Raw genomic sequence first — 16,577 nt, 5'->3', positions numbered from 1 at the left:
CGCGCGAGCTGTGAGCACGGCCTCGTAGACTAATGCATGTAATGCGACGCAGCTATTTCGGCCACAATAAATGCATGAGTATGCCTGTTAGCGATACCACAACCCTCGATATAGTATGGCCACGATGCCCTGTTAAACTCCTGCTTTCGTTCGACCAGGATGTTCCATCTTGGTAATCGTTATGCCTTACTTATTGTCCGACCATTTTCCAGGAAACCAATTTTCCAACCCTCGCGCTATCTACGTATATTTTGTTGCATAATTCACCGTCAACGCGATTCATGCAATCCAAAAATTCCTGCTGCAACGGTAGCTTTTATGTTATATATATAATATTATTATTATATTATATATTATATATATTATTATATTATTATCTTATATTATATATAATAATATTATTTTTTATATTATTATATTATTATCTTATATTATATATAATAATATTATTTTTTATATTATTATATTATTGTCTTATATTATATATAATAATATTATTTTTTATATTATTATATTATTATCTTATATTATATATACATATAATGATATTATTTTTTATATTATATATATTATTATACTATTATTTTATATTATATATATTACTCTATTATTATTTTATATTACATATATTACATTATGCAATTTAATATTATATAAATTATTACAATATTGCTACGTTAAACATTACCACATTGCAACAATGTACCTTTCATGGTAAAATGCTGATTGTATTTTGCTTTAAGTAATAGTTTTTGTAACGTTCTATCTTTTTGCAATTTTTGATTTCTATAGGGTTCAATTGTCTCCAATGTGCTACAATGTTCCATTTTCTTTGCAATTTTTAGGCAACGTGCTATGTTTCCACAATGTGCTATATATCTACAACGTACTATTTTATTTCAAATAATCGTTTCTACAATGGGATACGTTTCCACAATGTTCTATTCTCTGCGCGCGCGCGCGATGTACCGTTTTACTACATTGTAGATATATATACAATTTTATTAAAAATAATCTTCTAGCTGCAATGAAGGCACCATTCTGCTTAAGATAATATTTTAAACATCGTCCTATAATGTACAATGTTTTATTTGTTGCAATATTCTATATTTTTACAATGTGTTATTTTAATCTACAGTGTTCTATTTGTTGCAATGTTCTTCATTTTTATAATGCATTATTTTTTTCTACAATATTCTATCTGTTGCAATGCTCTACATTTCTACAATGTGTTTTATTTTTTTCTACAAAGTTATATTTGTTGCAATGCTCTATATTTCTACAATGTGTTTTATTTTTTTCTACAAAGTTATATTTGTTGCAATGCTCTACATTTCTACAATGTGTTTTATTTTTTCTACAAAGTTATATTTGTTGCAACGCTCTACATTTCTACAATGTGTTTTATTTTTTTCTACAAAGTTATATTTGTTGCAATGCTCTACATTTCTACAATGTGTTTTATTTTTTCTACAAAGTTATATTTGTTGCAACGCTCTACATTTCTACAATTTGTTATTTTTCTACAATGTTCTATTCGTTGTAATACCCTCTACTTTTCAGCAATGTGTTATTTATCCACAACGTAGCAATTTCTTCGAAATAATTTTTATTATCGTCGGTTCTACGATTTTGAATTCGGAGAATCGTAAGATGCAGCGGAAACTGAAAATGTTACCTGGCTCCTCATGGGGTCCGTGTTCACCTGGCACATATAGGCACCCGAGTCATTCTTTTGAACGTTCATCACGTGCAGCTTCCACGTGTTGTGCCCATTATGCGTAACTGAAAGACGCGGGTTGTGCGCCACCCGCTGCTTGTGAATTGCCAGGATCGCTCTTGAATCGGACTTTATCCAGGCCACCTGTGAAAACGTTTCAAAATTTACCGGTCATCCCATTAATCCACTTGCTCTTCGAATTCGCCGCTTTGGAACGGTCCGATTATCAATCTGAATATTTATGAAACACTATTTAACTTCGCCGAACGGAAAAACGAATCCAAATTGTTGTTCCCGTTACTCTAAAAAAACTGCGATGTAAATTAATTTGTATAATTAGAATTCGAAAGTGAAAAATTTGAGCAATTTTTCCTGTAGATTCTTATAAATAAAATACCGTGCGATTTTGTAAGATAAAAAAGGAAGATAATAACGACGACGCGTATTAACAATGCAACAGTGTCCGATGCAGGTGAATTGATTACTTTAAAATTACGTATATAATTAATTTCTCTTTTTCATAAATTTTCATCCTTCGAAAGTTCGTCGAATTTTTATTTTCTAAGGCCTTTCTCGCGAAGTCACGTACGCGTTTGTTGTTTCCGATGTTTGACAAAAGTCCAGCGAACGATCTAGGGACATTTTCGAAACGTTTTTTGTCCAGAGCCGTCGGAAAAGCTGGCGATAAGAGACCAAACGGAATTCGCTTGAACTCCGCGGGCTTACCAGAATTGAAAATTCGCCCGTTTGATCCTTTGAATGTTTTCTCGGGTAAACTTTCATTAAATTCCCGCTTAGAGGGAGAGGACCGCGCGTGCAATAAAAAATGCGGATTTTTTTCTTTGCCGTTTGACCCGCCGCGAACCGGCGCGATCGCGTTTAGTTTTCGTTGAAAGCGAATTCCGATTCTCGTTGTGCACGGTCCAACGAGAAGTTTTGCCTTATTTTTTGTCGGAAAATTTGACACCGATTAGGCGAAACAGAAAGCCCGAAAGGCTTTTTTTAATCGTTCCGCAGGAAAAACGCGAAAGGCTGATCGCAAGCCAGATTTCGATGAATTTCCTTTATTTCAGATTGCGTCGTGCTTTCCCGTGTTAGAAATTCTTCCGTTCGCGGTTAAATTGACTTTTACGCAATCGTAGTTACCTTGTACGGTTGCAGATGATTGACAATGCACGTGAAAAAAACGTCGCGTCCCTGGGTCACCGTGTGATTCTCTAAGGGGGCTAAAAACTCTGGCAGTACATCCGGAGCTATTTGGCCTGGAACATAAGTTGAAACAACGTTAGAATAAAAATGGCTGGCGGGCGACGAAAGTAGAAGCTTCGAGCTTTAAAACGTGCCGGAGAACATTGTTGCGCGACTTTCTGGCACGTAGTTACGGCGGCTTGAATTCCGTGAACTCGCCAGATTTCGCGAAGTCGTTAAACGAACGACGCATCTCTGGCTTTCCCGTCTGATACATAGCGAAAAACTTTCCGAATATAACAAATCCTTAACGATAGTTAAAGTGGACGCTCTCGGCTTCAAAACAAGCTAAGATAAGTCGCTGTACGATTTTTTCCCGCCACGTAACGAAAGCTTGAACTTATCGAATTTCGCGAAACCGTTTTTCGCCGTGTCGAATTTTAGAAAGTAGCACCGCCGCCTTCGCTTCTCGACTCGCCATTTTCTACACGAGCGTCCGAAAGGAACAAAATTTAACACAGCGAAAGCAGAGATGTCAGGCTTCAAAACGAGCTAAAGAACGTCGCCGTACGACGATTCTCCGCGAAGTTGCGGCAGCTCGAATTTCCTAGGGACTTTTAAGTTTAGAAAATCTTCGTGAAGGAAGATTTGTTTCCTCTGTTTCCTCGTTCCACCGGGAACGCGAGACTGTTAAAGAAAAAGATCGAACTCCGGGACCGCTGAAACTAGACTTCTCGCTCTTTAAAACGAGCTCAGCCGGGGATCGTTCCCCGATCTTCGATCCGGAAGATACCGCAAAGTTAAACGCCGACAATTTTCGCAGCAGGTTTATCGATCCGGCGATTTCCCCGAACAGAGGGAATTCCAGCAGGTTCCGGCGTTAATGCGAGTGTTAAAATCACTGTGGGAAATCGGTAACGAATCCCCGGGCGAGCGCATTCCAGCGCGGACGCGATTTTCCGTCGATATACATGCATGAATAAGCAGCTACTGTCGATTACATATTCAAGCTTCCTGCAGAAGGAGATTCCGCCCGCGCGCGCGGGGCGCGGGAGGGGCGGGGAGGGGCTGGGTGCCGGGAGACGAGGGAGTCTAGCGCCACGCCGCGGGACTGACGGAGAGATAAAGTAAGAAAAGAAAGGAGAAAACCAGCATACCCAATTCACCCATATTCCCGTATCGAATTCTTCTATGCGTTCATGCAAGAAAGGCGATAAATGGGAAATTCTTGAGTCCTGCAGTCGTAATCTGGTTGTTCGGGAGCCGTTCTCATGCCAGAAATTTTACGATCGCTCTAATCTCGCCGGCGCCGGAACGTTCCCCGGGGCTCTCACGGCAACGAAGAAAACGGCAAGATTTTAATCCCGAAGCCGGATTTCATCATTCCACGGGATATTTTTTCCCCCCGCGACCTATGCCGCGCGAAACTCTAAACTATTTCCACCGAATTCCCTAGACGCCGCCAGAGATCTCCTTGCAAATTCGTTCCTTTTCGGCGAGCGGCGCGGCTTCGTTAGCGAAAAATTCGACGATTTATCGTTTCGCCGGGCTCTTCTATTTGCGACGCTTCTCGAGATAACGTCCGAGCGGCGAGGGTTGTTTTCCCGCCGCCATCTTGGATCGCGGGGAGAGATCTCCGCGACGTGATTCCACGGGCGCCGTGTCGCCGCGAAGTTTCGAGATCGATGATCGACGATCGACGATTCTCGAGGACGCGGTGAATCGGCGAGGAATCTGGTAAAAATGGCGAATTCCCTAGGACGAACTAGGAACCGATTTTGCCAGTGGAGTCGCGAGATTTCAGCGAAATCGGAGGCCGTAAGCTCGAGAAACCAATTAGAATGATTTTTCCAAGATGAAATTTTCTCCGAACTAGAAAGCGGTTTTATGGGGAACAAGATGGCGGCCGCGAGGGGCGGTTACGGCCGCCGAAATTGCACGGGGTTTTCTACCGGGCTTCCGGTCGAATATCTATCTGGATTTTCAGATCACGGTGGCTCCGCGCTAACTCGGAAAATTCCCTGGATTCCATGGGCGCGAAGGGGGCGAAAAGAGGGAAGGGGCGAGGGGGCGGCGGGGGCGCAAAGGTTGTCTCGACGCTGGCGAAAGACAAAGTACGGCCGGCGGAAGTTGCATCACGTGCTAGCGACTCGTTCTCTCCACCGCGCCGCCCGTGGAATCTTTTCTGTAAATACAGATTCTCGCCAAAGGCTACGCTCAGATATTTCGAAGACTTTTGTTACCGGCTCGAACAACGAACAGACCTCCGATTGTTCGACCGTGATGAAAGGTTAAAACGCTCGGCCGACGTTTCCTCGGGTTCGTCGACGACCTGGTCTCTTGGCTCCCCTAACTCACTGACATTTTATTAACAACGTCCCGGCTCCACCGAAGGACCTCGGTGGACTTCTCGATCTGCTGGACGGAATATTTTTATTACCACGAGCGATCTACGAAAAAATCACTCGCGGATATCGAAAGTGGAAACTTTGGGCTTTAAGATGAGTCTAGGATCGTTCACCTACGATTTTTTTTCGCGAAGTTACGATAGAGTGAATTGCCTATACGCATTTGGGTTTGGCAGATGTTTGAGAGGGGGACATGGTTCGTTTTCGTGGGAGATCGCTAGTGCACAAGCGTTTGAAATGAAGAATGGCCTATGCTCGTCGAAAGTGGAGATTTCAAGCTTCAAAACGAGCTTAAGAACTTTGTCGCACGATTTTTTACCACGGAGTTGCAACAAATTGAATTCTCCAGTCACATTCGAGGGTTGCAGAAGATACAAGGTACGAACCATTTCCTCTATCCCGCCCGCTATATAATGCAAAAAAATCTAAAAGCAAAATAACTTATGGTCGTCGAAAGTAGAAACTCGAGGCTTCAAAACGAGCCTAAGCACATCGCCGCGCGATTTTTTTCCACGGAGTTGCGACACGTTGAATTCTCCAGTTACATTCGAGGGCTGCAGAAGATACAAGGTACGAACCATTTTCTCCTTCCCGCCCGCTATATAATGCAAAAAAAATCTAAAAGCAAAATAATTTATGGTCGTCGAAAGTAGAGACTCGAGGCTTCAAAACGAGCCTGAGCACATCGTCGCACGATTTTTTTCCACGGAGTTGCGACACGTTGAATTCTCCAGTTACATTCGAGGGTTGCAGAAGATACAAGGTACGAACCATTTCCTCTTTCCCGTCCGCTATCTAATACGAAAAAAAATCTGAAAGCAAAATAACTTATGGTCGTCGAAAGTAGAGACTCGAGGCTTGAAAACAAGTCTAAGCACATCGCCGCGCGATTTTTTTCCACGGAGTTACAACGCGTCGAACTTCCTAGGGACATTTCGGTTTACAAAGCCTTCGAGAACACCGTCGTTCTTTAGACTCCCGCCGAGCTCGTCGGCTAAAAACACCGCGAGAAAAACTCAGCGCGACCGAATCTACGATGTTTGCTCTGTACAACGAGCCCGGGTAGATTATTTCTCGATCGTTCGTTTCGAAGTTGCGCGATGTTGAAAATCACTTGTACCATCGATTTTGAATTGCGGTGCACGCAACGATTCGCGTTATACCGTTGCGCATAGGGATAAAAGGATTTACAGGAACGGCGAACGGGTTCTGAAAATCGGGGCAAATATTTTATTGGAAATGTTGAGTGGTCGGAATTTCATTTCGCTGTCGAGGTGTGGGTGCTGCGTGGCTGTGAATCAGAGTGACAAGGGACCGATAGCAACTTCGGCTCGCGCGTTTCAAGTTCACAGGGGGCCGCCGCCGCCGCCGCCACTGCCGCGTCTCTACATAGAAAGAAAGTGGATCCTTGTTAGGGGGAGAAGGGAAGAATGGCCCTCTTCAGGATACTTATCAGATCGGAGCACGCGCCTATTGATTTTGGCTTAAACGGGGAATCCCGCCAATAGATAGAAGTTAGAGCTGAGACGCGAGCCGGCCTCGTAATGCAAGTTTTTCTTCCCCTAAATCCCGTCAATCCGCGTCACTGTACTTGCCCCGGCAAATGAACATCGGGGCCGGCGAGATTGCCCCCCGCCAACTGCAACGGCTGCCATTCCAAATTAACGATAATGTGACGCGGGACCGTTCTACAATGTTACACGATGCACAAATTACTGCAAAAATTCTAGTCATTCCGAACACGTCGCTGTCTCATAATTCTCAGGGATTTCGGTCAGAATTCAATCTACCCTGGCATAATTCATGGGAAATTAGGGGGGGTTTGTGTCATCGCTTCGACGAATTCCAGTTCGTTCTGAAAAACACAGCCTTTCGAATTTTGCAATTTTGTCCGGTTTTATCGAGGAACGACCGAGACAGCGCTTATCAATGTCACCGCGGATGTCAGCGATTTTATTCGAAATAAAATGATCTACAGCGTAGCCCGAGGAAAATTAGGGGTGGTTTATGTCATCGTCCCGACGAATTCTAGTTTGTTCAAATAATACGAACAATTGAATTTTCCAATCTCGCTCTTCGCGCGACTCGATCGAGGCTGCTGCACTCGGGAATTTTTTTCTCGAAAACTATCGATCCGATCGACTTGGATCTTTCTCCATTCGAATCAGAAAAGTCTGTTTTATCGCGAGCTATTTTTTCTCATTGATAATTTGCCCACACGGTGGAGCTATTCAACGAATTATTTCGAAACCACTCTTTCCGATAATAATATTTCGTAAAATAATCAGCGACCGCCGTTATCATTGTCGGACACGCGTTAATTTTCCGAATGTAATTTATAACAACGAAATTAATTAATTCAACTGCAACAACGAGACCGCAGATTTTTCGGCAACATGAAAATGTATCCGCGCTAATTGCACAATACAGAAGCTGGACAGGCATTTATTTCGTTTCCGAATAATTTTAACGATCTGAAAATAATAAATTAACAGTGTCTTCAAATTCTTGAAATTACAGTAATATCTCCCTTATTGACGCTCGGATTGCCCACTGAAATGGATAATTTGGGAAGAGGAGACACGATTATTCGAGAGCCTTGCGGCTCGTTTTTATAATTGTGGACAATTTATAACTATACAAATAAACCGAAAGGTTCGACTAATCGTATCTGTTCTTCCCAAATTGTCCATTTTTCTGGTCAATCTGGGCGTCAATTAGAGAGACATTATTGTACAGTAATGTCTCCCTTATTGACGCTCAGATTGCCCACTAAAATGGATAATTTGGGAAGAGGAGATACGATTATTCGAGCTTTGCGGTTTGTTTTTATAGTCGCGAATTGTCAACGATTATAAAAGGCTCGAGTATTGTCCATTTTCGTGGACAATCCGAGCGTCAGTAAGGGAGACATTATTGTTCCTGGAGATTACAGTAATATCTCCCTTACTGACGCGCTCAGAGTATGCAGAAAAGTGGATAATTTAGGAAGAAGAGATACGATTATTCGAGTCTTGCAGCACATTTTTATAGCTGTTGAGAATTCGTAACTATAAAAATGATCGAACAATTGTATCTTCTGTACCTAAATTATCCATTTTTCTAGACCATCTGAGCATCAATTAGAGAGACATTACTGTACAGTAATGTCTCCCTTACTGACGCTCTGATTGCCCACTAAAATGGACAATTTGGGAAGAGGAGACACGATTATTCGAGAGCCTTGCGGCTCGTTTTAATAATTGTGGACAATTTATAACTACAAAAATAAACCGAAAGACTTGACTAGTCGTATCTCTTCTTTCCAAATTGTTTATTTTTCTGGTCAATATGGGCGTCAATTAGAGAGACATTACTGTACAGTAATGTCTCCCTTACTGACGCTCAGATTGCCCACTAAAGTGGATAATTTGGGAAGAGGAGACACGATTATTCGAGAGTCTTGCGGCTCGTTTTAATAATTGTGGACAATTTATAACTACAAAAATAAACCAAGAGGCTCGACTAGTCGTATCTCCTCTACCCCAAATTGTCCATTTTTCTGGTCAATATGGGCGTCAATTAGAGAGACATTACTGTACAGTAATGTCTCCCTTACTGACGCTCAGATTGCCCACTAAAGTGGATGATTTGGGAAGAGGAGACACGATCATTCGAGAGCCTTGCGGCTCGTTTTAATAATTGTGGACAATTTATAACTACAAAAATAAACCAAGAGGCTCGACTAGTCGTATCTCCTCTACCCCAAATTGTCCATTTTTCTGGTCAATCTGGGCGTCAATTAGAGAGACATTACTGTATTCCGCTGTTTCGCATCTGACCGAATCGTATCTGTCGCAGATCCATAAAATCATTGATCTAATAACAATACATTAGGTCTGGTACTAATTAGTGTCGTTTCTTAGTGTTCGTTTAGAATACCGCTAGCTTCATCAACATAACCTACAAACGCGCGACACATACAAAAAGCGTGAAGCGTAATTAGCAAGCTTCGCTGCGAAAAGTTTGCGTTCGATATTATCAAGTTTCCAATTTGTTGTCGAACATTTTCAGTCTCCTTGCACTCGATTGGCCGCCCGGATCGCGCTGTCCGCGCGATTACAATTCGGATTAGAATTTCGCGCGTCGAATCGTTTCGGAACGGGTCCAGAGAAGCGGAGCAATATTAGTGCGACGGTAAAGCGTTCGTGAGAAATGGCAAAAATTTATATGCTGTTCGCGAGCGTTTTACTATTCGCATAGAAATCCTTCTAGAGTTACGCCTGGGGTCCTATGATAAAGGAGATCATCCTTTTTACGTCTTACACAGAGGATTCCTCGAATCCTATTGGGTATTTCTATCCTCGAGGCGTGCCAATAGGCGACTGCGAGACGCCGCCGCATCATAAATTCATCGCTAATGCAGCGAGCCCGGCGAAACTTGTCAAACCGAAACGCGCATTTTTGCGAACTTACTCCTAAACAATGCTTAGCTATTCGGAACAGGGGAAAAGGGAGAGGGAGGGGGGAGTAGGAGACAAGCTGGGAAACTTCGCCCCGAACGGAGAAAAATAAAATAAACTCTAGCCGGTGTGCTTCCGACGCGCCGCGCGCCGCGGGGATTGTCTCGTTAGCATAATCTGCCAGCCCCGGAGAGACTGCCATACTTTTTCTTTCGCGTTCCTCTTTTTCCCCCACCCCGGTGTTTTTTTGCAACTATACGTCCCTCTTCCGCTGTCTGTGCATCGCGCCTCGGGACCGTTACAATATCGCTTCCGGCGTTAACAAATTCCGATCTCGGAGGGCGCGATCGATTCTACCGGGTGTCCCGTTTCTTCGGTCGGACCGCGGCGCGTGTATCTCCGGAACGGCTGGGAATATCGAACGGCTCCTCGGACGAAAGTTGAACGGTGTCGCGCGGCGAGCGATTTTGACGTGTCAGCTTGTTCGAGAATCGACGCGTGGAGGTCGCGCGAAGGTCAAGAGGACTCCCGGTTCCGTAAATATGTATTTCGGAACGCGGCGATCGACGCGGCACGAAATTCTGCGTGAAAAAGTACCGAGCCGCTTACGGTCGAAAATCGATAGTTTCGGAGTTATGCGAACGTAATTCGCGATGTGCCACGCCATGCGGAAATTCGAATGCACGTTTTCAACTATGGATTCCCGGCCGTAAATAGTTTAGCACGTTTTTTCTACAGAATTTCAAGCACCGTCGAGCCGGCGCATTAAAAATGCAGAAATTCCGATTTCAGTGTCGGATATACAGGGTGTTACGAACGAAAGTTCGATCATTTGGCGAGCTGTTTCTAATTCCGAGGTTCTATGAATGACTGGTGCCGTGTCCCCGGAACATTTTTTCGACGAAAATGAATTAGACACGGAGAAAGTAGAGATTTCAGGCTTTAAGATGAGCACAGTTTCGTTGTTGTACGATTTTTCTTCAGGAAGTTATGGTATCTTGAATATCATCAATTTTTCGAAAATTCGAAATTTTGTGTGAAATCTAGTACGAGCTTTCCCATTCGCCATATCGTAAATCAATTTTTTTAAAAGAAGCTGTCTAACGTTATCTGAAAGTAGACACTTCGAGCTTTAAAATGAGCCTAGTTTCGTTGCTGTACGATTTTTTTTGCACAAAGTTATAGCTGTTCGAATATCAACAATTTCTTCGAAAATTTGAAACTTTGACGAAACTACTCTCATCCACCGTGTCACAAATAAATTTTGTTAAACAAATTGACGAATGGCCTCCGAAAGTAGACACTTTGGGCTTTAAAATGAGGCTAGTTCCATTGCTACACGATTTTTTTGCACAAAGTTATAGCTACTCGAATACCAACAATTTCTTCGAAAATTTGAAACTTTGACGAAACTAGTACAATCTAGAACGAGGATTTCCAGCCACCGTATCGCAAATAAATTTTTTTAGAGAAATCGACGAACGGCCTCCAAAAGTAGACACTTTGGGCTTTAAAATGTGGCTAGTTCCATTGCTACACGATTTTTTTGCACAAAGTTATAGCTATTCGAATACCAACAATTTCTTCGAAAATTTGAAACTTTGACGAAACTAGTACAATCTAGAACGAGGATTTCCAGCCACCGTATCGCAAATAAATTTTTTTAGAGAAATCGACGAACGGCTTCCGAAAGTAGACACTTTGGGCTTTAAAACGAGCCTAGTACCATTCGTATACGATTTTTTTGCACAAAGTTATAGCCGTTCGAATATCAAGAAATTTCTTCGACAAAAGTCGAAGTCTCGTCTTTCTAGTTAGTTATTCAGTCAAATACTATAAAAAGGCACGCTAGGCTCGAATAATCGTGTCTCCTCTTCCCAAATTGTCCACTCTCGTGTCCACTCTCGTCAGTTACAGAGAATTTACTGTATAACCTGCTTTTCTTTCTTTTTTTCGCGAATCGTGGCATAGAGGTCGGAGTTTGCTCGTTGGACACTTTCGAGTTGCATAGTTAATCGCCCGAATGAATTATTTGTACTTTAACGATCGAACGATTATGGGAATTGGACTGTATCGGGGAATAATGGGAATCGATCGGGCGCAATACGACACTGTAACGAAACAGTGGAACGTTATTGCACGCTAATCAAGTCGCCGTGACTGTTCACGGTTCAATTACGCTCCGACGTACTATTCGGCCGCATTATGAGCGAACTGTGATCACACCGTGACTAGAGAGACTCCTATATCCCAGTTCCCTAATATCTAATTCAATAGTTATGCTCCGCGAAGTTCAGCCTAACTTTTGATCAATCTAATCCCGAACTTTCGAAAACTGAAAACTGCGTGACACCGTCTATTTGAAATATCGCTCTTACGAAATTTGGCTGGCCAACGTTTTGGTTATAGAACTGTCGATGAAACGTCTCTGAAAACTGTCGATAACGTATCGTCGACGACGATCTTTTGAATAAATAATACGTTCAAGTTTCCGGGATCGTTCGAATCGCGGAGACGAGCGTCGACTTTCGACTTTGACATTATACCGCTCGATAATAACGACGATCAGGCGATTGAAATGTATGCGAAAATATTCGTCGTTCTCTGCCGAATAGAACCATATAGTTTCGCGTTGCATCATCCACGAGGAAACATGATTAAAAAATGTTCAAAGTGGACGCTCGCGTCGGATGCAAAAATCCGCGCATTTTCGTTTCGATTCCTCGCTTCGATCATTTTCTCTCGATCGTCGCAGTTTCAACCCCAAAATCATAGATTCATCATAGTTCGTTCGGTCGATATTCGCCAGCATCTGAGACCGCTAATTACCAATCAACGTCACCGGTCCTTTGTCTCCAGTCGCATCGGCTCGTTCCGCGAACGATCGACAATCTTTCCGCGACGAAAAAAAAAAAAAAAAAATGTCTCCGACAAAAATGAAAAAACAATCAAAATCCCGCGATTCCATGGCTGTGCGTCGGCTCTTCTACATTATCGAGCAGCATGCCCCATTCGGGTACGCCGTGCACGCGCGGCGATAACGAGCGACGCAACCGCGAAATTATGACGGCGCCGGATGATTTACGCGGGCTCCACGAAAAATTACGTTTAAATGTCCGTTTTCCCGGGCAATCACGGCTACGGGAACGCGGTCCGACGGTTAACGCGCGGAAGTTCGCGAGTCGACCAGCGGTCTGGTAAGCCGTCAGCAGCCCTCGCAGAGCCGTCCAGCACGTTTCTCGTAAAATTTACGAGCTCCTTGAGTTTGCAAAAATTCTTTATATCGCGGCGATCCGGATCCCCGCGAATTGAGACACGCCGCCACGTGCGGACGGAAGAATGACCGACGGATCGATCAAACGAACTATGATATAAGTATAGGAACTCTTGATTAGAACTGCGTCGGTCTGCGTGATAATTAAATTAGGAATTAAGATCGAAAGTGTTACGAGATTCATTTTCGCGACGTTCGCTTCGCGGCTTTCGACAAAGTAGCGGGGAAGAATCACGTGCTAAAATTGCACAATATCACTTAGGGTTTAATGAAAACCTTGATCTTTCGATCACAAGCTTGACATAATCCTGAAGTAGCTCTGACTTAACGGGATTCGAATTAAAATCGAAAATTTGTCGGAATTCATTTTCCGCGACGTCGTCTTCGGTCGCTTCGGACCGCGATAAAGAGAAAAGAAAAAATCGTGGATCGAAAACTTTGACGTCGTTCGAAAGAGGAGACTCTAATCTTGAAGACCGTGTTAATCGGAATCGCGGGAAAAATTTTTCAGATCCTGGAGAGACGTTCGAATGCAGAGTTTCCAGGGAGTATCAGAGCTTCCGATGGCGAAAAATTCGCTTTCGCTGACGAAAAGATATTTTTCGTTGGAAATGATTTAGGGTAGATTATAGTAGAGGCTTTTCTGAATCGATCTAGATAGTGTAGATTATCGTACAATCATTTTTTGCCCCGAGTTTCCACGAAAAGGTGCCGCGAGGCCCGAAGAATCGTGGCTCGATATTCTCTTATCTGCCGGTTTTCGAGCTCCGCGCAATTCCGGGAGAAATTACTGCAATATGGCACCCGCGAAGCCTGCGTAGCCGGATTCAAATATCAATCGAAGAAACTGAAGCATCCCGGGGCTCCCCGAACGACGTTTGTCCGACGCTTAAACGGTTTAGCGCGGCCGGGAAAGGCGTGCACGTGGCTCGTCCGGTTTCTTTCGGCCGAGATAATTGTATTCCGTTAAAAGCGTGCTTGGTAAATCCTGAAATTCAGTTTCTCGCGATCCGTAGGAGCAGGTCGGGACGCGCCGGGACGCGCCGCCTGCGGATTTATCCGGCATAACTAAGTAGCGGCGTGGCGAATAGCTTTTTAACCGTTCCTATCAGTCTAAAAAGCCTTGAGGTTCTGTTACTTACCGGGCGAGGCCGGTATTCAGTCCGAGGGGCCGCGTGCCCAACTAAATCACACCGGATTTAAGTGGATTCTACAAACTCCCCTACACCCGACTACCACGATGTATTGCCCTTGTAGGGTAGTTGCGGCGCCATTCTACCGCAACGCGGATATACGCCGGGCTAAGAGATTCGAGGCCGGGAGGCCGCACCGCCGCCCCGAACCCCTACGCCGCGCACCCCTTCGCCCCCGCTACCGTCGGATCTTATGAACGCGTCAACAATAAACCGAGTTCCTTGCTTAATTCGATTCCCAAGGCCGCTAACATCGATCTCCCGGCGAAGCTCTGTTTTATGGGGCCGCTTGATTATCGCGAACCCCGACCAGAAACGTACAAATGCTGGCGCCCGACAGTTTGCAACTTCGCGGATTTTTCCTGATCCAACCGTTCAACTTACCCGGCGGATCTTAACGCGAAACGATCCCTCACGCTCTCCCGAGCGAGACGCGGTATTTTTTCACGGCATTGCAACCGTATAAAGTCGCTTAAAAAATTAATACGTTGATCGCCGCCACCGGCGAAGGATACGAATAACGCTGTCCGATAGTTCTCAACTTTGAGAATTTTTCCTGACCTAACCGCGAAAGTTACGCGGACGATCTTTACGTGGAATCGTTCTTTGGACTCTCCCGAGTGAAATGGTGTATATTTTAGCGGCATTATTATGATATTTGAAGTAACATTTGAAAAGATCGAGGCGCTTGCCTCGCGACAGTTTGGATAGATTGGCTCATCGATTTGGGAATTTTTATCTCGAATGCTGTTCGACGAATTTAGTTGGGCTTTTTTATGCTTCAATTCACAGAGTCTGATTTATTGTAAACTATTTTTCTTTCAATCGAATTCGTGATCAACGATTGCCGAGATAAGAATTTCAAAGTCTCACGTTTCGCGAAATTTCTCGAAGATCGACGGTCTTTGACGACTCGTATTGTTTAAACAAATACGAATTCGGCGATGCGATGACTTAAACCCCCCTTAATTATCCGTGTACCACGTCATAAAAAATCACACTTTGACGAGACTTCCCGATATCGATCGGAATCGTATCGATTTCCGATCCTTCTTACGACGTCTATCTTCGCGAATCTGACAATAAGTTAGAATCGAATGATTTCAAGTCTCTGTTTAAAAACGATTCGAATTCAACAAAATGACGGCATCGAGGAGGTCCGGCTTCCGCCCGAGACTTCGATCAATCGATAATTTCCGGCGCGATATCGCGGTTCGAGTGACAAAATCAAGTTTTACTTTTCCCTGGGAAGAGCGCGTGTAAGTTTTCAATGTGCCCGGTGCATCTGCGGTTTTCTCATGGAAGTCAGCCGACGGAAGTTGATGGAATCGCGTACACGAACTTTCAATTTGCCTCTTTCAGCCGTCCGGGTTCCCATCGTTTAGCCGTGTTATTATTGTTCTTTGTTTCTCCGACTGCGCCGCCGACTTCTTTATCGAATTTCATCGAGCCGCCGCTTCCGATCGCCCGATCACGGGAACGAATTCGGCCGGCGAAGACGGCCGGAGTTTTTTCTCCCACGTGGATAGAGTGCCAAGAGCCTTGGGAACAAGCTCTTCCTAATTCGCATTCAGATTGCGCGCAAGATCGACTTTCATCGAAGTTTCAAATTTTCGAAGAAGTTGTTGATATTCGAACGGCTACAACTTCGTGCAAAAAAATCATACAACGATGGGACTAGGCTCATTTTAAAGCCCGAAGTATCTTCTTTCGGAGACCGTTGGTCGATTTCTTTAACAAAATTTATTTGCAACACGGTGGATGAGAGTAGTTTCGTCAAAGTTTCAAATTTTCGAAGAAGTTGTTGATATTCGAACAACTATAACTTTGTGCAAAAAAATCGTACAGCGATGGAATTAGGCTCATTTTAAAGCTCGAAGTGTCTACTTTCAGACAACGTTAGACAGCTTCTTTAAAAAAAATTGATTTACGATATGACGAATGGGAAAGCTCGTACTAGATTTCACACAAAATCTCGAATTTTCGAAAAATTGATGATATTCAAGATGCTATAACTCCGTCAAGAAAAATCGTATAACAATGAAACTATGCTCGTTTTAAAGCTCAAAGTGTCTACTTTCGAAAGCCTTTCGTCGATTTCTTTAACAAAATTTATTTACGACACGGTGGATGAGAAAATTTTCGTCGAAGTTTCAAATTTTCGAAGAAATTGTTGATATCCGAACAACTATAACTTTGTGCAAAAAAATCGTACAGCAACGAAACTAGGCTCATCTTAAAGCTCGAAGTGTCTACTTTCAGATAACGTCAGACAGCTTCTTTTAAAAAAATTTATTTACGATATGGCGAATGGGACAGCTCGTACTAGATTTCACACAAAATTTCGAATTT

The 16,577-nt window shown here is 43.5% G+C and overlaps 1 protein-coding gene across 3 annotated transcripts in view; it reads right to left on the bottom strand.

Moving 5' to 3' along the window:
• DIP-lambda (Dpr-interacting protein lambda) overlaps positions 1 to 16,577 on the bottom strand; it is a 170,989-nt gene that overhangs the window by 20,023 nt on the left and 134,389 nt on the right. For all 3 annotated transcript variants that reach the window (XR_013033480.1, XM_033481916.2, XM_076522203.1), the window contains 2 exons: positions 2,867 to 2,982; positions 1,679 to 1,864 (listed from right to left, as the gene is read on the bottom strand). Coding sequence is in view for 2 of the 3 variants with exons in the window: in XM_033481916.2 (XP_033337807.1) it covers positions 1,679 to 1,864; positions 2,867 to 2,982 (302 nt within the window). In the remaining variant the exon portion in view is untranslated. The remainder of the gene's footprint in view (positions 1 to 1,678; positions 1,865 to 2,866; positions 2,983 to 16,577) is intronic.

The sequence above is a fragment of the Megalopta genalis genome, chromosome 5 (genome assembly GCF_051020955.1).
Source record: "Megalopta genalis isolate 19385.01 chromosome 5, iyMegGena1_principal, whole genome shotgun sequence".
In the NCBI taxonomy this organism is placed as follows: Eukaryota; Metazoa; Arthropoda; class Insecta; order Hymenoptera; family Halictidae; genus Megalopta; species Megalopta genalis.
Note: the sequence above shows the minus strand (reverse complement) of the source record. Positions and strands in the feature narration are given on the sequence as shown.